The sequence below is a fragment of the Prinia subflava genome, chromosome 1 (genome assembly GCF_021018805.1).
Source record: "Prinia subflava isolate CZ2003 ecotype Zambia chromosome 1, Cam_Psub_1.2, whole genome shotgun sequence".
NCBI classification, from domain to species: Eukaryota; Metazoa; Chordata; class Aves; order Passeriformes; family Cisticolidae; genus Prinia; species Prinia subflava.
This window is the reverse complement of record NC_086247.1, coordinates 13,283,744-13,309,974: the sequence shown is the minus strand read 5'-3', so window position 1 is coordinate 13,309,974 and position 26,231 is coordinate 13,283,744. Positions and strand designations below refer to the sequence as shown.

General features: G+C 35.8%; 1 protein-coding gene across 3 annotated transcripts in view; it reads right to left on the bottom strand.

Moving 5' to 3' along the window:
* The window catches only part of TAF2 (TATA-box binding protein associated factor 2), a 59,215-nt gene that overhangs the window by 14,458 nt on the left and 18,526 nt on the right, over nt 1-26,231 (bottom strand). For all 3 annotated transcript variants that reach the window (XM_063420272.1, XM_063420444.1, XM_063420349.1), the window contains exons 11-23: nt 23,507-23,642; nt 22,379-22,533; nt 20,111-20,225; nt 19,901-20,010; nt 19,205-19,270; nt 17,019-17,271; nt 13,486-13,626; nt 12,038-12,148; nt 10,521-10,714; nt 9,865-10,004; nt 4,364-4,433; nt 2,767-2,876; nt 273-502 (exon numbers count right to left, since the gene is read on the bottom strand). In XM_063420272.1, the coding sequence (XP_063276342.1) occupies nt 273-502; nt 2,767-2,876; nt 4,364-4,433; nt 9,865-10,004; nt 10,521-10,714; nt 12,038-12,148; nt 13,486-13,626; nt 17,019-17,271; nt 19,205-19,270; nt 19,901-20,010; nt 20,111-20,225; nt 22,379-22,533; nt 23,507-23,642 (1,831 nt within the window). The remainder of the gene's footprint in view (nt 1-272; nt 503-2,766; nt 2,877-4,363; nt 4,434-9,864; nt 10,005-10,520; nt 10,715-12,037; nt 12,149-13,485; nt 13,627-17,018; nt 17,272-19,204; nt 19,271-19,900; nt 20,011-20,110; nt 20,226-22,378; nt 22,534-23,506; nt 23,643-26,231) is intronic.

Sequence of the window (26,231 nt, the reverse complement as noted above, 5' to 3'; positions counted from 1 at the left end):
TATAAAGTTTCATAAAGAACAGAAATGATGAGACTAGAAAAAAAAAAAAAACCAAGTAAAAAGCTTTCATATGTGATGCAAAACAGTTAAAAAATGTCCAAAAAGTCATGGTATACGCCAGCTTTTCAAGTGGACAGAATAAAAAGCAATGAGATAAGAAGGTAGCTTAGGTAAAGCATGAGAGGCTTGGACACAACACAGAATTAAATCAGCAACCCATGCAAGAATGCAGAGCCAGGTGGACAGGATGGATGCAGATGGTTTGTGCTTACGGTGTTCTGAAATCCTACTGACTGTCCATGATTGTTACTACTGTTCACAGGCTCCTGATTATTTGCAACTGATTCAGGGATAATTGTTGGATTGAGTACAGCCTTCTTTTCTTTCAGGTTAAGAACAAGTCCAAGCTCTGGTAATGGTAAACAGGAAGGTCTGCTGAGGCCAAAGAGTGTGAAATAGAGGTCCACAGCACCACATCGTAATCTCCAGTCATGTGAAGTTCCTAAAATACAAAAGAGATTGTTAATACAGAGATAAAATCTCCTCCTCTCCCACAAATATAACAGCTTAAGTAATCTAGGCCCACCAGAGTATGACATTTTCTGTGCTTTAGATACACTTCCTTCATTATTCCTGCCTCTTATTAGCTCTTACTCACTTGTTTTCTTTTTAAACTTTCCTGTTTAAAAGGAAGGCTTTAAATTTCCTGGGTTGTAAGTTAGACATGTTTAGAAGAACAAGACTGGAAAAGTAAGTGCTGTAATAACATAATGAAAAGTAAAAGAAAAATAACCCCACCCATATGCCTTTATTTTTCAAGTTGCACTCGTAAGTTTTTCTGTTGGACAAGTAAATAGAAGACTCTGTTACCAAACTGGCTTCCTGTATCAATGGATTTGGTTGAATTTGCCTATGTATTCCACAAAATATAGTCAGAGCTTTAAGCATGACTAAGATCTTTACTCTCTGGAAACAGCACTGATAGAGAAATGCACAAACATGCTTTTTAACATCATTACTACGTCATGTACTTCACTGCATACTCGATAATTTAATTTGTATTCATACTCAAAGTATGTGTTCTTCCTCCACAAAGCAATGCTTTATTTATTATTTTTCTCTGTAAACTGTGTACTGCTTTAATATCTTCATACACAAATGGTCTAAGCACATTTGGCACCAATCACAACAGAAAGACATTTAACATCTGGTGCAATACTGCAAATACAGCAATTCTGGTGTTAACTCAGCCCAGCTCTTGAGTGATTGCAAGTTTATTGAACATATTGTTCCCCAGCAGGAACTGAACTGTATCTGGTAAACAAGACACAGATGCACCAACTGCCATGTTCATGTGGCTGTGCAAGACTTAGCACAAAAGAAAACTACAAGATCTATCCCTGTAAATAGTACCTTTATGGGGCCAAAATAGTGTTTGGAGTAAGCTTAGCTTATCCTTACCAGTTACAAATTACTAGTTAGACTTACCCAGAAACAAATGAAAGCAATATGAATATTAATCTGGATATTTCTAACATTAAAATACTCCCCAGAGAATGATACATTCAAAAATATTAATTTTAGAAGTAATATGATATTATCAATTTAATTCAGAATAACACAGGGAAAAAAAAGATTACATATATCAATCAGAGTCTGTTCTCCATTACATCTGCTTATGTTAAATGAAAGCAACGCAAGATTCTAGAATCCTAGAGAACTAGAATCCTAGAACGTTTAAACCTGGCTACTAGCTTGTCACACATCAACATTTTTTTTCAAGGTGAGCTGGAATGCTACAGTTATCCCTTACACAAAATTAATCGAAATGTTATGTCATCTTGAGGCATAGAAATTTAGGTGCTTAAAGCCCCATGAACCTTAATAAGAATGTATTCCCTATTTGTTACTTGCAAAAAGAGGTAATGCTTGTAACACTGCACACACTCTTCTCTCATGAAAACGCAAAAACAAATTCTCTGATGGGAACATCAAAATTGTTTATTTTCTGTGTCTGACACTTGGCAGATCCTATGAAACTGAGCTACTAGTAGTCTCCTCACTTCAACCCCTGGAGTGTAGCTGTAAACTTTTAAACAGTGAATATAATGACACACAGAGAACAGAAAGCCTGCAATGACCTAAAAAAGCTATATAAATGTTTATATGTAATCTGTGTAGTAATGTGCCAGATGTTCAAGGGCACTTTGTCAGGACTGGATAAAACTGCTTCAGTAATGAAAAACAGGTCAATGGTAAAGATGCAAGCCCTTCTCTCACTAGGCTCCTTAGTAATCTCACAAGGCAAACAGAGTTTGAGATTTATAATGCACTTCTAAAAATCTCATTTAAATTATCTGTACCAATGCTGTCCTCTCATATTCTCTGAGAGTTTAGAAAAAGAGGACAAATGGAGACCATCTAATGTAAAACAAACTCTGAGTGTAACACAGACATCACTATTTGAGGAAACGCTTTGAACAATTTTAAACATTAAAAGTATGATTCTGTGCAGAAGGACATCAAAGCAGACTACATCAGTAGACAAAAGAATAAAAACCAAGGTCAGGTAACCTATGTCATTAAGAGTGTTCTGGAAGTACACAGATGATATTCAGCTTCTGAGACTGGATTTTCAATTTCTAACTACTGAAACTAAGAGAGCTGTTGGCATATTCTGAAGCAAGTTTTTAATACTTATTTCAAAAAACCTCACAAGAAAACCCAAACACAACAAAACAACAAACATATAAAAAAACCCCTAACCTGAATTCATCAGTTTCCAAAGCTGATCTACTAAAGCTTCATTACATAAGGGGGACTCCATATTCTTGGTGAAAGGTGGATTCTTAGTCAGCATATCCAAAATCTTATGCCTGAAAGAAAAAGACAAATAATCTTTATTAAATCCAAAAGAAAAACCCTAAGGTGTGTTCAGTTTGCAATATTCTTACAAACTTATTAAACTTACAGGATAAATTCCAAATTTTTAACCTGTGTTTCATGCCTTTAGTTCTTCCTTCTGTCCACAATATGCATACACAGATTTACCATCAGCAATACAATTTAGAGATAAAAAGTAAGGAGCAAAGCAGTAGGATGTTTTTAGACATGACTGTTAACAGCTGTAGGCTACAATATGCTTTTCTGTTTAGTAATGATCTTTTTTTGCACACTGACTTGGAAATTTACCAAGAAGAAGCAACACTGGCAAATAAACTCCTTACATACTGGTACCAAAGAGTTTTTAAATAACTGTAAATGTTGATGACTGACACAAAATGGCCCAGAAACAGTGACTTGCACATTTTCCTGGAAACAAACACTGCCACCTCTTAAGTTACATTGGTTTCTGAAGATCCTGCACTTACCACGCTGCTTACAGTATTTCCACACTGAGCTGAAAGTAGATACATTTTTATTTCTTCAAATTTGACCTTGAAAACATTTAATTAATTCTTTGTTTCATTACTTATTATTTTAACAACTTTTCTCTGTATAGCTAGCTTTCAGCTTGCTGTCTTACACATTTGAACAAGAAAATTCTTGCAGATACTATTTTTTTTTGCATTTTCTTTTAGAAGAGACTAACATATTGAGCTCAATTCAAAATTCAAACTTCTCTTCAAAAGCATACAAATAAAATTAAATTTCCTTCTTAAACCGAAGCTAAACCTGTATTTATTTCCATTAACAAGAAAATGAAACAGAACAACCTTGCAGCTGTGATATGTGTAAGGAATCACCTATACAGAGAGAGTAAAAGTAGTATTATTTAACTTTGAAACTCAGTATTTTAATGGTGGTCATAAGAATTAAGTGTTGAGGGAAAAAACAATTATTATGAAGCTTGGTGTTCACAGGTATGTAATGAACATGCTAAAATACCCAACCACTTGTGTGAAAATGAAGTTGAAACAAGCAATAGTAGATATTCCACCATATTTCCACATGATCCTTTCACCCCATCTACAGTCTGACAATTCCTTTTCACCCCTTGGCATCCAAATATTGTGTGCACTATGGCTCAGCCTCTGTCTTTTCGAAATATCACAAAGTCTTTTTTGCCATATGCAACATCCTATTTATACTTTATTTATGATCAGGAAATAATCTCTAATTTCAGACTTCTGCAACAAGGTGGAACATAGAATACATCATGCAGAATAAGAACAGAATATACTAATTTTTGAGATGTGAACTGTTGAAACATCTAAACGTTTCAATTAATGTAAAGTAACAAGAAGGAAAAATAGAAGAAGCAGTTAAGGATCTGATCTAGTCTAGTGATTCCAGGTTTTTAAGAATTTACTTAGTGGCCTTAACACTAGCAAAAAACCTGTCTCTATATTAACTCACTTACCTTATGTAGGGTACAGGATCACTCTGAACCATGGTGAGTAGCCACTGTAATTCTTCATAGCTCCTGTCAACTGCAAAGCAAAACAAAACAAAATGCCTATTAATATACATAAACTGGAAGAATGAGTTCCTGAATTAGCACAGGAAGAGCATGAATTGTTGCAACTTAAGAGGAATTCCACTAATTATGGAGCAAATTCAAAGTAGAAAATGTCTTGCTTTACATGGAAATAGAAACATTTACAAAACTCTTACATGCCTCAATTGTTCAATAACAACCCCTTTGACTATTTGCATGAGCACTGATTGGGAAAATCAGAGTAAAGGCTCATCTTGATACTCTGTGCTTCCTAAAGTGAACACATTCAAATATTCTTTCAAGACTCAGAAGCATAACATCTTCTGTAGATAACACACAATTCTCATACACAGGAATCTGTGAAAGATTATTGTCTTTACATAGGACAGAAAGAGGACTATTACAGGGCTTATATAAAACTGCAATCATGCTTTCCCCATTAACCTTCATTGAAATCTATCAGCACATGCTTCTAGAAAATTGTTGTTTGACACTGCTGGAAACAAAGTCTGCTTATTAGTCTGAAATGGAACTTACATTACAAAATTCCTCTGATTATCAGAGTAATATTGCAAAATAGGAAACTATATGGATATCATCATCACTCATTATACAAAACATGAAAGGATTTTTAGGTGATCTTTTTGTCAGGTGCATAACTGTAAGATTTTTGCAGCAGTATTCTCATTTCTTCAGAACAGTGAAGAGATTGTATTAATCATTACTGGATAGACAGGTCCAAAACCATTTTTATTGCTTTCCATCTTGTGGTCCTAGCAATGTATTTCTTTCTTCCCCATGCCAATTGTATTTTTTGTTCTTAATACCTCAGTTCAACTTTTCTTCCTTATTTTGGTTTGTTTTCAATTTTAAAATATAACTTCTTCAGTCCAATCAATTCTAATACCTATTACTTGTAATTTCACTAAAGTCCTTTGCTTTTAACAGAAGAGGCATTTATTTATAATACAAGAACCAGCACTACATTCTATTCCAAGTCTGAAAAATGCTTTGGACAATTAGAACATGAGAGCCCTTTCTGGGCTAGGAGAAGGCAACTACATTAAAATATTGCTGAGATGATGCCTGGAGAGTCTTTTGCAGGCCACTTGCAGGCAGCCCTGCTCTTCCTACAAGTCAGCCAAAGCAAAACCAGTTACACTGGTGAGGCTCCAGCAAGCCCTGTCTAGAGGCAGAATGTGTCAGCTCACAGTGCACTGTTCAAAGCGTGGCTACTTCTGGATGAGGCCAGAGCAAATTTGTATCCATACAAATCAGAACTTCAATCTCAGATTTGCCCTAAAAACTAGAAATCTTTGAAAAACTATGCAGAGAACATACTTTTAAGGGCTTAGTGACTTCCTGTGCTCAGCTCAATGCACAGCTGCTCTTCCTGGCTTGGGACAGAAGGCAGCTAGAACACTGCAAACAAAAGTTGTTTTGTATGTAACAAAAATAGTATTTTATTACCACACAGCAAAGAATTGCAACACTGCAAACATGAAGTCTCAATCATTAGCAAATTGCAATTATTTTAACAAAATAATTACAACAAAAGGGATTTTAAAATGCTTTTTAATTAGAAAATGAAAAGTCTGGGAGATTAATCCTTTATGCTGATGGTACTGGATAACAAAACCAGGTAACAACATACTTTTGTGATTAAAAAAAAATTCTGTGTGTATTTTAAACTTATTTCTGCTAGAAATAAAGTACGTCTTCCCTGCTATTTGCCTTATAGTATAAACTCAGCCTTCTAGGCTTCCAAAGCTTTGCTACTAATGCATTTAACCTGCTCTTCAAATTTATACAGGAGCTATGAAACAGTTTGGACAGCAATTACAAATTAAACCTGACCTCAGGCAGAACAAATCTTATTTGCCAGAAGAACCATATACCAGGCCTAGTTTGGAGACCTCACAAAATCATCTGCTTAAAGCTTCAATGGGAAAGGGAGCCTGGATGAGATCATCTAGCACTCTGTCCAACTGCATCTTGAAAACCTCCAACAATTGGGATTCCACCACATCCCTGGAGAGGCTGTGCCACTGATGAATTGTTCTCACTGTAAAAAATTTTTATATCAAGATGAAACATCTCTTAGTGTAATTTGTACTTGTTAATCCTTCTCCCTTCCATATGGAGGAGAGAGACACTCCATCCACTTTGCAGCTGCTCTCTAGGTACTGAAATACTGTGATGAAGTCCCCCTAAGCCTTCTCTTCCCCAGGGAGAAAAGACACTCCTCCCTCACAGAGCAGGTTCTGCACCCTTCTGATAATCTTCATGGCCCCTCTTTGGACCCTCTGCAGTTTGCCCCCAACTTTCTTGAATTGTGAGGGCTGCAACTATACACAGTGCTTGATGTGCAGACTGAGTACAAAGTAGAGTGGGATGGTCACATCTCAGTCTCTGTCAGGATTGCCCCTGCAGATGCAGCCCAGGATCTGATCTGCTGCAGCTGCACACTGCTGACTTGTGTCAGCTTGTCATCCACCAAGACCCCAGGCCCCTTCCAGTGATGCTGCTCCCCAAGCACAGATCCTGTTCTGGGCTCTTTGGTTCTGTTGTTCCACGTGCAGGACCTTGCACTTGTTAAACTTCATCCAGTTCTTGCTCTCCCAGCCTGCCTAGACCTGTGAGATGTCTCTCCCTTCTGACGTGTCCATGTCACCACCAGCTTTCCCACCAATAAACCTGGTGAGGCTGCTTTCAGTGCTGTTCTCCACATAATTTCCAAAGATGTTTCCTGGGGGACTCATTTGTGACAGACTCCCAGCCTGAGTAAAAACCACTGATCACCCCCCCTCTGAGTGTGGCCCATGTCCTGAATTCTTACCCACTGCACTGACCCCCCATCCTGTCTGTAGCTTGGCAGTTTGTGTAGGAGAACACTGTGGGAAAAGCAACATGTGTAGATCTTCATATTTCTGGTAGATATAAACACAAGTGATTGCTTTCTGAAACAAAAATCCCCTTGTGATTTTTTTTTTCAAAATACAAGCAGTGTTGTCTCGGTTCTCAATTGCAGCAGAGCATCTTTGACACTATCAAATTTGATAATGGTTATTTATTTAGAATGGTTTTTGTTATCCTTTCTAAGTATGCAACTGCCTTGTTCTATACAAGTAACCATTACTAGTCATACAGCTCTCACAAGTTACCTTTAAAAAGTTAATAAACTCTGTTCACTTCAAGCCACTTTAAAGAAACTGTCCAAGCCCTTGTATGCTGCCTCAAGCATTTTAAAATGTTACCATTTCTCAAAAAAACCTTGCTATTAATGGCAAAGAAAACAACTTAATCAGTTCCATGGAGAAATTATTTCTTTTCAAGTAACTCAAAAAAGGTAGTGTTATTTCTATCCTGAAAGTTCCACCCAGAAAATACAGACTTTCCTTTTTATGGAAATTAAAAATCTGTCAGCTTCCTTTACAAGAACTGTTAAAATCCAGCTTTGGCACAAGCAACAAGCACTTGATAGCTGCTGGTTTGCATCCAGTATGAACTGGAAAGCAGGTAAGTGGGGACAATGAGAATCAGATCTCTTGGTAAGAGATGGCCAATCATTTCTCCTTCCAAAGCCAGGTTTAGGGCTCTGCAAGACAAGCACTGGTAACTTCTCTATAGGTAGAGAGAGAAGTCAATTAGCACACAGAGTTTCTGGATCATCCACCAAAAACCCACCAGTCTTACAGCAGGAGCAGAAGCTCCAGTGTTCAGTGCTGAAGATTGTATTTGAGAAAAGGCTGATGACCAACTAGACAGTAGGCTGTGTGGTGAACTGTAGTGACTTCATAGTAAACAGATATTTGCATCTGCTACCTCTGCATCAGAGAAAAAGCTGTTGGCAAGGGGCAAGGCATTTAGGTACAGCGGTATTCTAGTCTGTCATAATGAGATCTCACAGTGAGCTCAGTCAAGAACCCTGTTCAGCTCAAGCACTGATTTCAAGTAATCTACTACTTTTCACCATTCAAGTTTTAGCTTTCTGTAGGTCTCAAACAACTTACCCTATTATCTTGCTTATACAGCACCCCGTTTGATCAGCTGTTTTCAAGGTGAACTTTGTAATACAAACACTTCCTTATTCAAACCAGTTATTAACTATAAATACCATCCATAAAAGGTCAAGAATTTCATGAGAAAACATTATTTCTATCAGTTTGTCTTTCCACAGGGTGGGATAAATTAGTGAGCAGATTGTTCTAAAGGGAAGGAGCCGATGAGTAAGCTTTCTATTCTCCAGCAAATATTTCCACTAACATTCTATGAAGGGTGGAAAAGACAGAGATGCATACACTAGCACAGCTCTGAATTCTAGCTGTGTATCACCACAGGATCCAACCAGTGGTCTGTGTGCAGCAGATTCAGGTTCAGAGTGTCTGGTGGGTTACAGGGGGGAGCTTGAGCACTGCTGGGTGCACAGCCTCCCTCACAGCTATCAGCTGTTCAGAATGACAGCCTGGTTTCACTCTGCCACTGATGCCTGAGTTTCACCCAATGCATTCACTCAAAGATTCCAACTGCCTTAAAACCTCCCACTGCTTATCTAGTTTAGGAAGTCTCTGGATAGAGTAACAGGACTAATGTCAAAATAATATAGCCCTTAAAAAAAGGAAACTCTTCTTTACCCTGAAAATAAAACAAACCCACAAAATCTGAGACAGAATAATTAGAAATCTAGATCCACCAGTCTGCTGCAGAGGAAGAATTGAAGGATTTGGCCACTTTGAAAGGTATAAACCTTCAAACACAAAAGTATTACAAATCTGCTGAACAAAGAAAGACTAACCAAAATAAATGAACAGGACAATATAATACTGTATTAACTTCATGTAATGCAAATCACTGAAGCTGTTATTTCTACCTGCCATTAGAAATCTGTCAGGATTGAGTATCAACTATGGAGCATTAAAGAAACTGTCCAGTTTTTTTTCATGGACCTGCAATAGTCAACTAGGATAAATTCCTTTTGCTATGCATAAGGAATGGCAAAATATCCCTACAATAATCTAAGTTTCCAAAATTTATAACAACAAGTTGCATGCAAAAAGCACAGTTAAGATATCAGGTAAAGCAAAATCAATTACTTTGACTAGCAATTATGGCTGAAATCAACTATTTCGAAGTCACTGAAGTGTTAAAGACAAATCACTAAATCCCCCTACTGCCCTTCATTATTTCAAAACACTGGTATCTGAGTCAATTTGTAAAGCACTGAGAAACAAAGCTCAGCACATCTTCATAACACTTGTACTTGCTGGGACAAAACAGTAACAGAAATCTCAGTTTCTTATTAATATACCTGCCAGCATACAAGCTCTTCTGGTGGACACTATTTCAACCCAATATTAATGAGGTAAGCATTACATTTGTATGGGAATTGCTACAAAATGTCAAAATACTTGGGAAAAAAGTACCTTTTGTATAATCAACAACAGCCTCCAGTGCTGCTATTCGGACATCAACGAAGTGCCCGTATTCTGCGTATGACTTGAAGAGAGCAGGATCACTTGGGACATGACCATTCTTCTGAAGCACCCTAATAGCTTTTAAACAGCTGGAAATGGCAGAAAAAGAAAATTTACATCAGCTTTATGGAATACCAGTCAAGAAAAATAAGATTACTTTCTTCCAAATCAAGTACTGCAAATTTTCTGAGTTGTTATCCACATTAACATGATTAACATGCTACAATTACTTTCACAGCACTGACATACAGCTCTTTTTATCTCTGAATTAGGCAGAAACACAAAATTTTCAACCTTGTTAAATCTATTGCTTGGTTTCAGTAAAGCCATGATACCTTAGAGAAAACACAGCTCAGATGATGTTGCATGCTCCACAGTTATTGTTACAAGGCAAAACTTTCACAAATGCTCCTCTTTAAGAGGCATGGGAACATCAAATTATGACTGTCACTAAAGGTCTACATTGACAAAAATTAAGACTAACTTACCTTATCATTTTTTGAAACTTAAGGGAATTTGACATTAAGACATACAAGCTAAAATCTCAAAAGCTAACTACAGAAAGGTATGGAAACCCCAAGAAAAGTAGTGTTATTAAACTATACCTGACTGTGATAGTATGTCTGTAACTGGGAAGAAGCTTCTCCATGTTCAGAAAACGGGTAATTTCCTCAAGAATTAGTCGGACATCAGGATTTAAGTTATCCAAGGTTCGAACCTCATTGTTCACACTGACTGCAGGAGTCACAGAGTTGGCTAGGGCATCAATCAGCTCAGCACGATAGTAGTTGTCTGAAAACTAGATAAAACCAATATTTAACAGAAGAAAATATAACAATATATATCCTTTCAAAGCTAAGAAATGCTTAAGCCCTATTACAGAACAGATCTTAAACCAAGACCATGGGAGAAACTGCATGAGAAAGGAAAACAGGAAAAAATGGTTCTGAAAATCATACCATTGATCCAGACAGAAACTTCATGAGCTTCTGAAGCAAACTAATAAGCTCATTGCTGCTTAGGAAGAAAATCTTACCTCTTCATCCTCTTACCTGGGCTCACAGTTTCACCCCTTACATTATGCTGTTAAGTATGTTAGTTGTGTTAGTAAGCAGCAAAACATATAAAAATAAAACTTACAAAAAGAAGAAAGAAGCACTGGATTTGAATATTAGTTACATTAACCTAAACAAACTCAACATCTTTCAGATCCAGCAGAAGATGTCAAACACATGTAGAAGGACACATGGAGAGGTTGAACCTCCTTCTCACTGGTAAGAAGATGTCAGCACATCACCCCTTTCTGTGACTACTGATGCTTGCATTCATGTGTCCAACTCTCTACCTCTCCCATCCATCACCCTTATTTTAGTAACAAGCAGCACATTGCAGTATGTGTTCTACACAAAAGAAAAAATTTAAGAAGTTTAAGACACATCAGAGTGGTTCCACTTCACTTTGGATACTTAATTGGGGAGATTATGCTAGGCTCCTAGCTACAGAGATGGAATTCTGTATCATCTCAGGATCTTAAAGGTCATTTAATCATCTTTCAGAAGTGGTCTGTATGGGAAGGAACCTGGGGTGACAACATTTCCAGCTCAGATGGTTCAGTTTAGTGATGGAACAGTATAAATCTGTGGTTCACCTGTTATTTAACCAGATGAAGACAATCCAGTTCTGTAAGCTAGAACTCATACTCAGAACACAGAATTCCAGAGTCCTGTATACTGTTAAAAAAAGATTATTTCCTTCCCTTGCTTTTTCAAATACTTGTCTCAAGGTGAAATAAACATCAAAAAAACAGCACTTAATTTTCTCATGCTACATTTTCTCCAAACACTTGCATGTTTCAAATGAAAAATAGTAAAGCAAGAAAAGTATGTGTGCTAATGAAGACAAGTAGGACCATAGTAACAAAAAGCACACAGAGCTTTCAAACAACCTAGAAGTGCTGCCGTAGAAATGTCAGCTACAGAACATTCTCTAACATTTACTGCATCACCTTTTAATCATCTCTGAGCTAGGTGTTTGCAGCAGTAGCATCAAACATCATGCAGTGTACTAACTAAAACTTTTTTCATTTAAAAAAACCAAAGATTAAAATAAACACAGTCTTTACCTTATTCTTCCTGTTATCGTTATACTTGATCAAATCCAAAATAAACATTAAAACCTCCTTAGGACAAAGGTTGTGAACATCTCTCAGAAGGGCCATGGCAACAGGCATAGTCTGTGTAATAAAATCAATCAATGTAACTCTTTACATTATTGAAATGATAGTTCCACCCTAAAAAGAGGTACATCCTGAAAATCAGCAGTTAACAAATTGACAGTAGCAGGTGTCTGAAAAGCTGTATTTACATATTTTTTGAAAGTCAGACCATGTATTGTATAATTTTCAGATCAAAAAAACGATGCAGTTATTGCTCAGTAATCAGTTACAGTACAGACACTTCAAATGAAAAAAGTACATCCAAAAAGAGACTCCCAAGTCAAGACACTATTAAAAGGTATCAGATGAAAAACAATGAGACACAAAAAATGATGATGGAATTTATTTTGAGATAGAGGCTGAATTTGAGTGTTTTCATGTGTCTAAGCTTCCACTTTCACTGAGACATATATAGATATATAGACCCAACAGGGTCAGTGAAGCCTGAAGAATTATTAGCCAGCCAGCTGTTACTCTAGGTACTTGTATTAGAATGAGCTGAGCAGAGCTCTAGGCTCCATTCACCACAGATTTAAGAATCTTACTCTAGATCTACAAACTTGGCATACAGGATTAAAAAGGAAGAAAAATGCAAGATTGAGTAGTAAAGAATGAATAATGACATAAAAAGCAGAAAAATATAAAAAGAAGGTCTAAGAATGACATGGAGGATGAAACAGTTTTAGAGTAAAAAAACCCACAAAATTTGAGTCTTTTATAAAATCAGTAATGTGGAATCTATGAAATAAGAACTGAATTACCCTGTCAAGTGAATCTTGAGAGAAGAATATTGTAATTGATTTTGTTATCCAATGAACAACCAAAAACTATACATTACAGCAAAAAACCCTGTGCTAACACCAAAATGAACAGCAGCAATATGTGATGTTGACAATAGAAAGAAGAGGGCAAGAAGAATTACACAATGTCTTGAACTAAGAACCCCATCGATTTAAGAGTAGTAAGATTTTACTTGCAGTATGGTATAACTGCTATTAAACAATAAAGGCAGTTGCTGAATTCTCTTAAAAGATAAAAGTAGTATCTTCCATACAGTCCTATTTAAGAATGAGCTCACAAATAATTGCAAGTAATTATATAATATATAATTCTCCATTCTGCTGAAGAAACTGCTACTTTAACTTCAGCTACTAAGAAAAATAGCTAAAAATTTGTTGATTTTTTATTAAGATGGAACAAACTGAAGCCATATGAGAAATAATTAGTTACTTTGATTTTTCTTAAAGAGTAAATCAGGTTTGTGCTATCTATGTTCCTGTAATTGTCAACTGCAGGAACATTTTTGTATTCTTGACAGGTGTTTTAAAACATTCATTGAGAAAAATAAATTTTACCTTTTGAAGAAAGTAACTCTGAAAGTTCATGAAGTTGTTGGTCTTCACAATGTTTGGACAAGTCTTACAACAAAACATTCGGGTAAAGAGTGACTTCATGGCTGGTGGTCCTGTCCACGTACTTACCATGGAATTTGCAATCTGAATAAGGAGGGGGGGAAGGGAAATCGTATTAACATGACCACTGCAAGTTTAGTTTGGCTGTAGAAAAATACACATTTCCCATAATCAAAAAGGATAATTGCCAAGAACATTCTCTCCTTTAAATAGATACTTACTTTCATGCATGTATTATCTTATATTAGCTAAGTTTTCACTGTCATCCCCAATATATCTTCTCTGCATTAAAGGTAAGTTTTATGGAAATGGTTCCATTTGGAAGACATCTGCAACTAACTATGCTTCCATGATAAACTTCTGTTCTTCATTATTTTCTCTTTTATATATTTTAGATGAAAATTCTGTGCTTATTAAGCCAAGTTCTCTGACTCTACGGAAGCCAACAATGGAAGGGGATTTTGCAATACCAACTTCCCAAATTTACCCTGCCAGTAACCTCAGCCTAGACTTTAAAACAGGCCTCAGCCACCCTAAGAATAAAAGACCACCCCTAAAGTTAGAGACAAAGCAGCTCCCTCTAGGTTTGTCATTTACTAGAAGACTGTGCATTGAGAACAATTTACTGCTGTAGTCTGCTTTATTGTAAGACTGTCAAGGTTCCACAAAGACAGAACTGCTCTTTGTGTCTTCCCAGCATCCCGGGTTTCACATTTTTGCTGTATGGAGCACTGGAAGCCTGCAGATAACACCTGTGCCTGCTTTATGGTTAATCTGCCTGATGTGTGTGCACACAAACAGATGGGACCAATGCACCCTGCAATGCAGCAGAAATTCCCATTGTCACAGAGCCACCACAAACCAAGGAAAAATCTCTTCTTACAAAAAAAACCCTGAATCTGAGGATTTCCTTCTAAATTATGTAACTAGTTTCAAAGGCTATTACATATGCAGTAAGTGAAGGAAAAGCAAGAGGCTATCTGAACATGCACAGCAATCCACTTCATCGTTGCTTTTGTAGAAGAGTGGTGCTTTACTACTAAAAAACATTTTTCCATTAAGCCAGGCTTCAAAGGAAAGTCAGAGAGGGAAAATACTGCAATTGATCTTCCCCTTGCAATAACTGAAGTGTCTGAACTAAAGATGCAGGTACAACTTTTTCTGAAAGCTACAGTAACTCTTCCTGCAGAGGAAGATTAATCCCACAGACTGCTTAGAAACCATGATAAAGAACTTTAAAACCACAAATATGAAATTTATGTAGCAGTGCCCAATAAAACTCAATCCCCCAAATATTAAAGTGTACTATGTTTACAAGATATTCACTATTGAATTAATATCAGGATGTACATATTTAAATATTAACTTCTTATTGTAAGCATTTAATTTCACAAAGTCTGAAGATGAACAACAATTTTCAATTTAAATCAATAGTAGCTAAACCTTGTCAGGTTTGTCTTGTCAGTATTTTTTTGGTCTTATCATGTGTTGTGACTCATTTGAATTTCTCATTATTGACAGAATCTGATTTTTCTACTTATTCTACTGAGGTGTTACACATTTCCCAAACAGTAGCCAAATGATCTGCGTTGCATTATTTCTACTTAAAAAGGCAGGAGGCACGCTCCATTTCTGCATCACTGAATTCACTACAGCATAAAAATGTAGACTAAGGTGTAAATCTCATGCACATCTATGAAACTCCTCAATGTTTTGGAGGGAGAAGTTTGTGATGGTAGTGTTCCTATGGCAGAGTTTATAACACATTACCTACGCTGCAATGGGTCTGAATTGGGAAATCAGCCTGTGTACCCTGAGGAATCAAGATTGTGACATTATTTTCTCATTTCTCTGTATTTATCTGTCCTAAAGGACTCAGCACAGCATGTGCACACATCTTCACACATATCTCTTAATTTATCAATGAAGATTTAGTATGTCACCTGGATAATTCACTGCTGAGAGACTGAAGTCCTGTTTTACAATGAAGTATACCAAGGAAGTGTAGCAAATTCAGTTTGATAATTGCATTGTCACATATCATTTCTCTGTATCAACATGACTACACCGAGAATATCTGACAACAGTAACTACAATCCAGCTAGAAACTGTAAATCAACAGAAAAAAACCCTTCTCTGGAATAATCACAAGAGACTTGGCCTTTTTCAGTGTAGAATAGAAATCCTGAATATTTACAACCTGAGAAAACTAAACTCAATGACAATAGCAAGTTATTCTTATTAATGTCTTGATGTTGGAATCAGTAATAGAGTGTATTATACTTTTCTCCCAGGTAACTTACATAAACATATCTACAACTTTGTTCTGCCATGCTCCTTCACCTTGATTTAAAGTCACAGCCATACTTTTTGCTTGCCTTATCTTCTTCTCTGCAAGTCAACCACCTTATCCATAGACCCAAGATTTTCCATACAATTACAACTGAACAAAACCAGCAATGATTATCTGCAGTTTGCCAATTGCCTAAGAAGTTAAAGTAAAGACAGAAAAAACTATAGTATTGAAATGTTGCAACAACTGCTTCTTAAATATTTACCTGTGGAATATATACTATTAGATATTCCAAGTGAATTTGTTACATAAAACACGTATTTTAAGTCAGATACTGGCAGCACCAATATTAGAACATACACTGACAGTTTCATACCAGTGTTTCATAATAGTAAAATAGTTTGTCAAAAACACTGGGATTTTTATTTTCAAAATATGGCTGAAGGCTTTATTTCTGTACAGGAACTACATTATTCCCCAGATACACAGCAGAAAGCAAACTATATGTCAATAATCTGAACTCTACAAATTGTCAATCAATATGTCTTCATGTCCATAAAGTCACCAATAGGCCATTTCAGAACTTCTTGTTCTTCCGTGTTTCCACCCACTTGGTGTAAAATTAGGAGTTTACTAATTTCATTCTTAATGCTAATTTTATGTCTAAGAAAAAAAAATCTTCCCTTTTCAAGGCAATTACTTGGCTTTTTAATTTTTATTGTAGCCCAACTTGATGTTTATTTTGTGACCCTATTCAATGTGAAATGATACAGAGCAGCAATCTGAAGTCCAGTTAGAAAAAGATGAATTTCAGCACTTCAGAGTTCTCAACAGATTGGCCAAGGAACCTCCCACTAAAATAATAAAAAATATACTTCAATTCTGAAAAAAAAATTAAACAAAAGGCTTTTATTTCTGCCACTTAATGAAATCTGGAAAAATCCCTTGTGGTTTTCATGTCTGACATCTCAATTTTGACAATTATGAAAGCTTTCTACAGTCTCCATTTACAGACTAAAATAAAATTTTCCTTTCAAATCAGTCATGTTAAAAATACTTGGCAAATACATTTAAGAAGCTAAATATCAAGGCAGTTTAGGAACTGTGCTGAGTTTTGACCCACTTTCCACCATTTACAAAGTCTACTGGCTTTCCTCCCTCTCCCTCATCCACACAAGCTCACCTTTGCAAGGCAGAAGCAGGCCAGCATTCTCACCCGGTAGAAACACTGCTCCTGCTCCAGGATGTCCGTCAGAGCGAGCCGGGATGCCGGAGTGGGGAACTTCTCCAGTGCCAGAATGGCCTCCTCTTGTGCCACCACGTCCCTCTCGTAGCGCAGCTGGTACTGCCACATGAAATCAGACTGCTCAAATTCCACCTTCCTCAGCACCGACATATCGGGATCGATTCTTATCCACAGCAACGGGGAATCAGCACTAAGGTACACAGAAAAAACATCAATAGCTTACGAAATTTCAAGACTAGAGAAATTTTAAAGATCTTCTAACTTGACAATTATTACCTTGTTACGAGGTATTTGAAAAGTATTTAAATTCAAAATACAGGTTAGAGAGAACTCCTGAAAGCCTCCTGCTCCAATCTCCTGCTTCTAGGATGGGATTTCTATAGTCTCCCAGGGCAATCTGTCCAAACCTCTAGTATATCAAAGTAAATACAGTGCTTTAGCATTTTTAACCTACAGATCTTTGTTTATGGTAAACTACTTTATGATCTCAGTCTACTTAACTCTATCTGCTACAATTTTACTAACTTTGATAAGAACTTTATCACCTTCTAAAGGTTAAGACTACAAAGAAAAAAAATCCAAGAAAGAAAATCTGGTGGTAAATACACTTTTCTTTTAATCAATAGAAACTCCTTTACAACCACTCACATGTTATGATGTTGAAAGCTGACAAAGGTAACCATGATAATTATGATAAAAATCAGGATTAAAGTTATCCTACAGATAAAATTACTTAGTTGTATTCCAGTTGTATTCCATTCCATAAAACAAACATTTTACACATCTGTATTCACACAGCACTGTGACTGCAGAAGTAATTTATAGGAGCAACAAGCATGAATTATGTAATACATTCTCTTACTCATTTTTCCACATAAAAATCACAAAACCAAAATACCAACATGGCATTAAGAGAAAGTCTGGATGATGAAAAGAGAATCACTACAAATATGATGAGTATTTCTGTATATGTTTGTAGAAAATCTAGAATTACCATCGAGTTAGTAGCTACAGAAGAAACAACAGTGAAAGAGTGTATACACAAGTTTTAGAAAACAGAATGTGTATTATCATACACGCTTGAAGCAGAGGAGTCCAAGGTGGACAACACAATGAGCACACCACAGATCAGGTTATCAGATAAAGTGCAAACATCTTGCATAAAATCCCATCTCACTTCAAAGGTCATTCTAAGATCACTGAAGTCTCAGCTCAGGTAACACAGCAGGGACCTGAGCATAACTGATCAAAAATACTCACAAATATTTAGGGTAATTATCCTTTAATACAATTAGACAATTCATATGTCAACTGTCATATGGAAATGATAGCAATGACTTACTCAATGTAAATATGTCTTACAAATTTTTTTCTAATCATGTATTAGATGAGGTTAAATTTATGAGAATGTGCAACACTTCTAAGGTGACAAGCAATCTATCCTTCTTCAAAGAGACACCACTGGCTTTAAAAAGCAGATTTTTTTACTTCCCTTAGCCAGAAAACACAGTGCCAACACCTCCACTGCTTCTGAGGGCACGACTGGCTCCAAGTCAAGGAGGGTGCGGCAACAATTTGCTTCCACAGAGCTTGACAGTTCCAACTGAAATTAATGTCAGTGTGGATTTCAGTGTGAAACACTTCATCCTTATTTTTAATCTGGAGGAGTTCTTTTGTAATTACAGATTTCAGGAACTTGTCTGTATTAGTGCTAGTTAAATGGTCTTCATCAAGATCCAACAAAAATTGCTCTCACTTTGTTTCAAACAAATTCTTGTTTACATTTTACCTATAAAGTCAGCTGAAAGGTATCACTGGAAATGTCTTAGAGTGAAGTAATTTATTATCACCATATCACCAAGATTTTTATAAAAATCTGATTACATTGGTTTACCAATGCTTTTCCACTTTGCCACATTAACACTTCCCACACATACAATGTAGCATTTCCCCAGCTACAGCAGAAAAGTCTCAGTAAAGACAAAGAAATGTGGGATAGTCTTGAAAACTGACAGTCATATAATAAAGTATAACTTTATAATCCAATCCTTCAAAATAGCATGCTTTAAACAAGGGGAAGATGGCTCAGACTCACACTGAGAAACTCCAACAAGCCAACTTACTCCATAGCAGAAAGATCCATGTCCACCTCTTCTCCATTCATCAGTGGAATCTTTTTCTTCTTATTTCTATTAAAAAGGAGTAAAAAATAAAATCACTTAACAGACTGGCAAATACATGTTTATAAATGAAGTTTAAGACTGCAAAAGTACTCTGTGTATTTCACCACACAAAAACATAATGTGCTCTCCAGCAAAAATATTCATAAAATTGAACTATGCACCCATTTCTATAATTTTTACTCCCACCATTTTTACAATTACACATAAACATAGAAGTTTGAGAAGTAGAATTCAAAGTAATTATTAAAATGCATTAGAAGATGGAGGGATCCTATGTGGGAAGTATGCCACTTCTCTTGTTCCTTAGGTTGACCTAACAGTTCTGGCACTCTCTTCACTTGAGGCACTCCTCTGGCCTACATTTGTCTTCCCTCTAATTCGTGATTCCTATTCAAAGGCATTTGAATGATTTGATTAATTAGAGTCCTCATTCAACTAATTCTAAATAAATTAGGTGTTCATAAAACTTTTACAAAATGACTTATAATTAAGAATAGTGTAAGGTTTCTTGCTGTCCTTAAACAGTAAGAAATTCTCCACTTACATCACAGGTAAATCGAAGCATGTATCATCGAATGCCCTGTACGTTTCATAACCCATAATAAAAATACCTGCAGTTAGTATTTTAGCTCTTACCTTCTGCTTTTAGAGTGGCAAGGTATATCATGTTTAAGACTGTTTTCCTCAATCTGCAACGTATGGTTGAATGAGCCATCAAGTTCTTGCACTGTCACTTTAAGAGGACCCTTTAAGTTCACAATATTTCGTTATTAACATTAAACTTATGCTTATTAATGTAAACATCATACTTGAAAGTGTAGGTAAAATATGGAAAATGGACCTTACCACGTATTTCTGAGTTCCAGGAGATGTGTAATCTTGTTTTATTTCCAATTCCAACACATTCCGTTTTCTATTAAATGCAAAGCTACCATAAAATTTTACCACGCCACTCTGATCCCTAATGAGCAGTATAGGAATTCTACTGCACAGTGCAATAGTTACAAAAAGCCATAATTCTCAATTCTTAACACTTGCTTTGTGCTTCTTAATTCCTAGAATTTCCCATTCCAAGAAAATCTGGAAATGAAATCACTCATATTCATTCATGAAATTCTGGGGTTTTACATTCTTTAAATTTCTTTTTCTTGAAATAGTTCTTTCATGTCTCTTATGGATAAATACTGAAGAGCAATGAAAACTACCTAGTATGAAGACATTCATTATGAAAAACTATTCTGGACTCTACCACATCCAATGTCCTTGGCATGCTCTCAGAAAAAGTAATTGTGCAAGACTTCAGTAATTTCAATAAGGTTTTACTATGTATTTTAGTTAAATAAAACTATGGAGAAAATGTAGACATTAGTTTCTGTTTTCTACCCACACTACATTTAACTCCATTATTTTACTGCAGTTTTTCAAACTGGGTCATGTGAGCATTCACATGTGTGTATGAGTTCACATATAAATGAGAATAAACAATATAAATGATAAAAAGTAACAATCTCACTCTAAATTTTTGCACAGGCAATGATTTCTTCAAGAAAACTTTTCCTGTGAATAATTTCATCATTCATTTCTGTATGACAGCCATTACTACACTTACAGTAAACAAAACCACTAAACTGAAGTGTTTTAGTCTAATACACACTCCCACAAATGTCTGACAAAAAGAAGGGAGGAAAATCTGTCCTTTTGTGTGCCAACATTCAAGGGAGGAGCTTCCCTATTCAAAGATACTTCTTATGTACAGGGGTTATTAAATTTCCTCCCAAAATTTGGCCATTTGGCTAAATACCTCAGACTGGGTCTGTTCATGGAGGCTGCCTTCATGAAGGTCTGAGACGTTGTCATCAGGTACAGTTTAAGACATTTTTAGTGGTTTCTTGAGCACAAGGTTTATACCCAGCATCAACACGACAGCACTAGTTATAGCAGTAAGATCTTTTCCCAAACAACATAAAGATCTTACTGCTGTGATCTTACAAGGTGGAAAATCCATTGTCATAGGAAAAGCAGTGTTTGAAGCATGGTAGGAGGTTGCAATCATAGGATTAAATAAAAGTTACAGTTAACAGGATCAATCTTGGGGCCAAAGTATGGAGCAGGTGAAAAAATCTGCAAATGTGTGAGGTGGAATTCTTTCTTCCTTACAGAACAGATGTAGTTAAGATTCACCCAGCTCAGACAGTAATGCTGACATTTAGGTGTACCTGCAGTGTGAATACAGAACTCCTATTTTGCTTAAGTGCTTGGCACAGCAAAGTATGGAAATTAGAATAATGTGTATTCATACTTTATGAACACTTCTGATGCAAATAAAATACTAACCTCTCACATTACTCTATAAATACTAATTATTCAGTGCTCTTTAGTTAAGATATTGAGATGCATGAACGTTGTTAGTCAGCTCAAAATATCTACTTTTGTCCTCTGTTACAACAGCAAGGTATGTTTTTGCTGCAGTCACATACAATTTTTAGCCTGGAGTCACATTAAATAAAACAAACAATTAAATCTGTTAAATGGAGCCACTTCAAATTTCCCCTCCTATCAACTTAAAATAAGATACCCTGTTTCTTGACTACTATCACCTAAATTTGAAGAGTCAACACAGAGAGGTTTATTTTACCTGAAACTGTGCTATTAACACAAGCTTCCAAGCTATTAAAATATATTGTAAACTAATAGTCTGTGCTTTAGGTTACTTATTTCATGGTGATTTACTGGAAATCACATATTAAAATGCACCAGACTATAGCATTTTCCATGTCCGACTTCAGCATATTTCTGTGGGCAGTGTCCTCTGGAATCCTTTTAGTATAATTTGGCCTTAAATTCCAACAGAGTTCCTGTGCTTCTTTCAAAGGAAAACTTAAAATAATGAAATCCCTTCTAGTAAAGAACACGCAGAAAAACTTGCATAGTCCAAAGACTATGAAAAGATTGTGAACTTGTGGCTCACATATATATCTAAGTCACAGAATAATATACTTAACTGTTTTATGCAAAGGTATTTCTTACCCTTCTTCACATTCTTTTGATAGTGCCAATTAAAAAACCAAATTCATTCTCCATATTAATAATCCAGACCAAGAATAAAAAGGATACACCCACTGCTTTATTAAAGGTTGGATGTCTTTGCCGGAGACATTTGAGATGGACTTCAAAAACCCAGATGTGGAAACCAACATCTGACTCCACATGTGTGACTGGAACTTCTGAGATGAAGCAGTACTGGCCAGACTCAACAACTTGTTGAAAACCTAAAATGATAAAAAGTTATTACTTTCCCTAAATACTTATATGTAAAATAAGCGTTTCTGTTTAGTTTCAGTTGAATTGTAGCTAAAGGCCGATAAACTCACTTTCTGATAACTGGCTTTAAAAAAGGTTTTCAAAATAAAGACATTATGGGAAATTATTTGCTTGACCATATCAGAAATTTTCAGTCCAAATCTATCTTCCTCCAAGTTACACATACATATGCATAAAATCCATTAAAAGATCATCAACTTTCAAAAACTACAGTAAAAGAAATCCCTGACTATATCTCCTTTTTCAGAAATTAAACATTCATCAGATTGTCTGCAGTATTTCAACCTGACAACTACCTATAATAGCTCTAGCACAATAACATACATTTTCCTTAAAAATAACCCCTAACCCCCCAAAAAACCTGAAGCTGATATGAAAATATCACTAGTACCCTATTCTTTCTAAGGTGTGTCACAAAAGATAATTAGTAAAGAAGAGAAACTACATTCTGCAGAAGTTCAGTATTTCAGAATAAAATTACAATGTTCTATTCAAATGCTTCTTAGATGAAGCATCTAAGCTTCATCTAGCACTGAAAATTCTATATAATGAGAGAGCTATATTCTCATTATTGTCCTTATTTATAATGTCATTAGATTAGCTCACAGCAACACCAGTCAGGGACAGTAAAGCAGGTTTTCATTGGTAACAATGAATCAAAATTACCAAAACAAATTAAACACTTTAAGATTAAAGAGAATATGCAGCATATAAGAAGTATTGTTAGTTACTGATAAGAATAACAGCTAACCTTATCCTAACCCAAATGACCAAATGTTTGTTCAGTCCTGCTAAAACTGAAACTACAAATGGAATCCTGTGATGACTTGTTCTGTACTTCTCTGAACTCTATTAAATGAACAGAAATGCAACTGAAGACAAAGAGGTTTTTATATTCCACATAATCATCTAAATACCTACCTGTAACATGAACTCCATGCTAATTCTGTTCTCAATCAGTCTCATAACAAGATGTGCTTTACACTGGAACATAGTGTAGTATTCCCAGGACAGTGTATGAGGGTGTTTGATAGAAAAGTGTAAATGTGAAGCAGGGCTGGAAAAAAAAAATAAATCAAAAAACCATCTATTTTGCATTTTATTGAATGACACTTAAAATGTACTCCAGCAACCAATCTTAGACTGCACAAACAATTACTCAGGATTTCTTGTACTGCTGTAGTTACAAATGATGGCACACTTACAATGACCACTCACTTGTCCAGAGAGTGACCAGGGTGTCAGTACCTGGCACCCAGCAAGTACCGTACAGAGATTAAGGGCACATGACAGCTCCTGTGGAGTGCTGGAGAGACAGTGGAAGCACAAGCAAACTGAGCAAGGAACCTGGAAATCACTCATGAATCAGCAATCTTCCTGGGCCACTTCCACTTAAGAGTGACAGTATATAGAAAGTATTTTATATTTAATTAAACAATTGTTGCAATTCAAGAAAAGTAGGAGTTTTACAATTCACAGAACACTTTCTGTGATGGGCCTAAGGAATTCCTTTCCTTTTGTTTTAGTCAGCAACTTTATCTTTACATATATTGGCACACTTGGTGTCTTCCAAATCAGATAACATGTCAAAAAGACTAGGCAGGTAACAGTTAATCCTTGAGAAAAGTAAGACTTTTCTGCCTCCTTTCAAGGAGACTCTTACTTAAGAAGTTGAAATTATTAACAGTCTGACTGAATTTTATTGATGACCCAAGTCTGTGGCTGTATGTTGCTTTGCTATGTTTTTTCTTTAGTATTTTACACAGGACATTTGAGTTCTCCATGAATGAGTAACAAACATCTGAAGAAACCAGGTTGGCTGAGGTTCACTAGTAAATGTTCTAGAAAGACAGTATCAGCACTTAGCTCCTTATCTGCAGCCCTTAATATTCCAGATTGAAAGACCCAAGGTAGCTGCAATACCTTAACAACTTTTCCATCTTTCTGTTTACTGGGAAATCCCTTGACTTTGCTCAGGGGTATCTGTTTAAACATCTTAAGAAGATACAAAGAGAGAAGTATTTCTAAATTTAAGCAAGTATTACCCTTCTTAGGTACAGTAATTTCGTGAAAAATAAGTACTTAGGTTAACTCCTTGTTTGTAGCTGCTAAGCAGTTGCTGAAGCTCCCCTTATCACAACTCTCCTGTTATTCTGGACACTTCTCTATTTTGAGGAAGGGAAGGATTAGCAACCATGAAAGAACTGAAATTCAAGGAGGAAACTGAGGTTGTGGCTCAGACATTATATAATAATTTGGTCTCAGAATAAAAACTATTTATCCAGCTTCAAATTATACAGTTGATTGACTTTCATAAAATTCTTTCCTTGCAAATTACAACCGAGCCAGGACCCACAATGCCAGGATCCCTTTTTAAATTTACTAGGTGTTGATTGATTTTGGTACTGGTTACATTATTTAACTGCGAAACAAACTAAGACAAGTTTGCATTTGACAGTCACATTTTGTAGTTCATTCAATATTAATACATTTCTTCAGATTATATTTTTCTTCAGTCATTGTAATTCTACAGTTTTTACTAAACTGGCACCAAAATAGTGTTAAAATTAGCAATATGGACCTAGAACCTTTGTCAAAGGAGAAAGTGAACCAGTTTTTCCACAGAATTTTGTAATGCTCATGTTCTTGAACACAGTCCAGCCATTCAGTGTAAACCCAGTTAGTAAGCTTCTCCCATACAAAATATATCTATATAAATTTCTAGAAGTTTTTAATTTTTACAGTAGGGTGGTACCAGCAAAATCAAAGGCTGAACAGAACCACAGTCTGAGAGAGGAGGACACAAATGAAAAGGTTACACACAAAGCTTTGTTCTGAAGTTTTCATCCCTACAGCAGTTAATCTGCAGTTTTCTTTCCTTCATTTTCCCAGGCTCTGGGATTTTGACTTCTAGAATAAGCAATCTGGAGTGCAGTGTTTGTGCTACACCAGACATAAACAGGAAGAATCTGAGATCTTTGCTTTGTACACAAATTAATTCATGTGTCGGAAAGAAGTTGCTGTTTGTTTTTTTTTTCCCTTGATGATTTATTATTATATTTTACTTCTAATTTAGCTGAAAAATGAGATTATTACTTAAGACAAATTTTCTTCCTATTATTATTAATTGGAACTGCTGTGCTGCAAATACATTTGGCAGGAAACTGTATAGTAACAAGCAGAACAAGAACATTAAATGCATAGAAAATACTGGAGGAAAATCTTCTAGGCCCCATTATGTAAATACTTTCCTTAAATACAAATTATCTCCCAGAGTCAGGAACATATTCATAATTTACATATGAGTGAACTCTGCAATCTACAAAAACAGCAAGTTGTAATTCATATTTAAGTGATGCTGTGGTTATTACTAACAAGCTGTAACACAATGAAGTAGTAAAATAACTGCAGAAACAGTTTCCAACAATACATCACAGCAAGGAAACACATCTTTACAAACACTAGGATAAGCTTTTGTAACTTATTTGTGTCCAATTCTAGAATAAATATAGTGAAACTAATAAAACTAACAGTTAGGGATTTTGATTTTAGTGAATTTCCTTCTTTAAAAATGTGCCCCTTATCTCTAGTTTCATCTGATCTTTACTGAGAATTTAGTGATTTTTCATAATTAATTCAGTTCTAA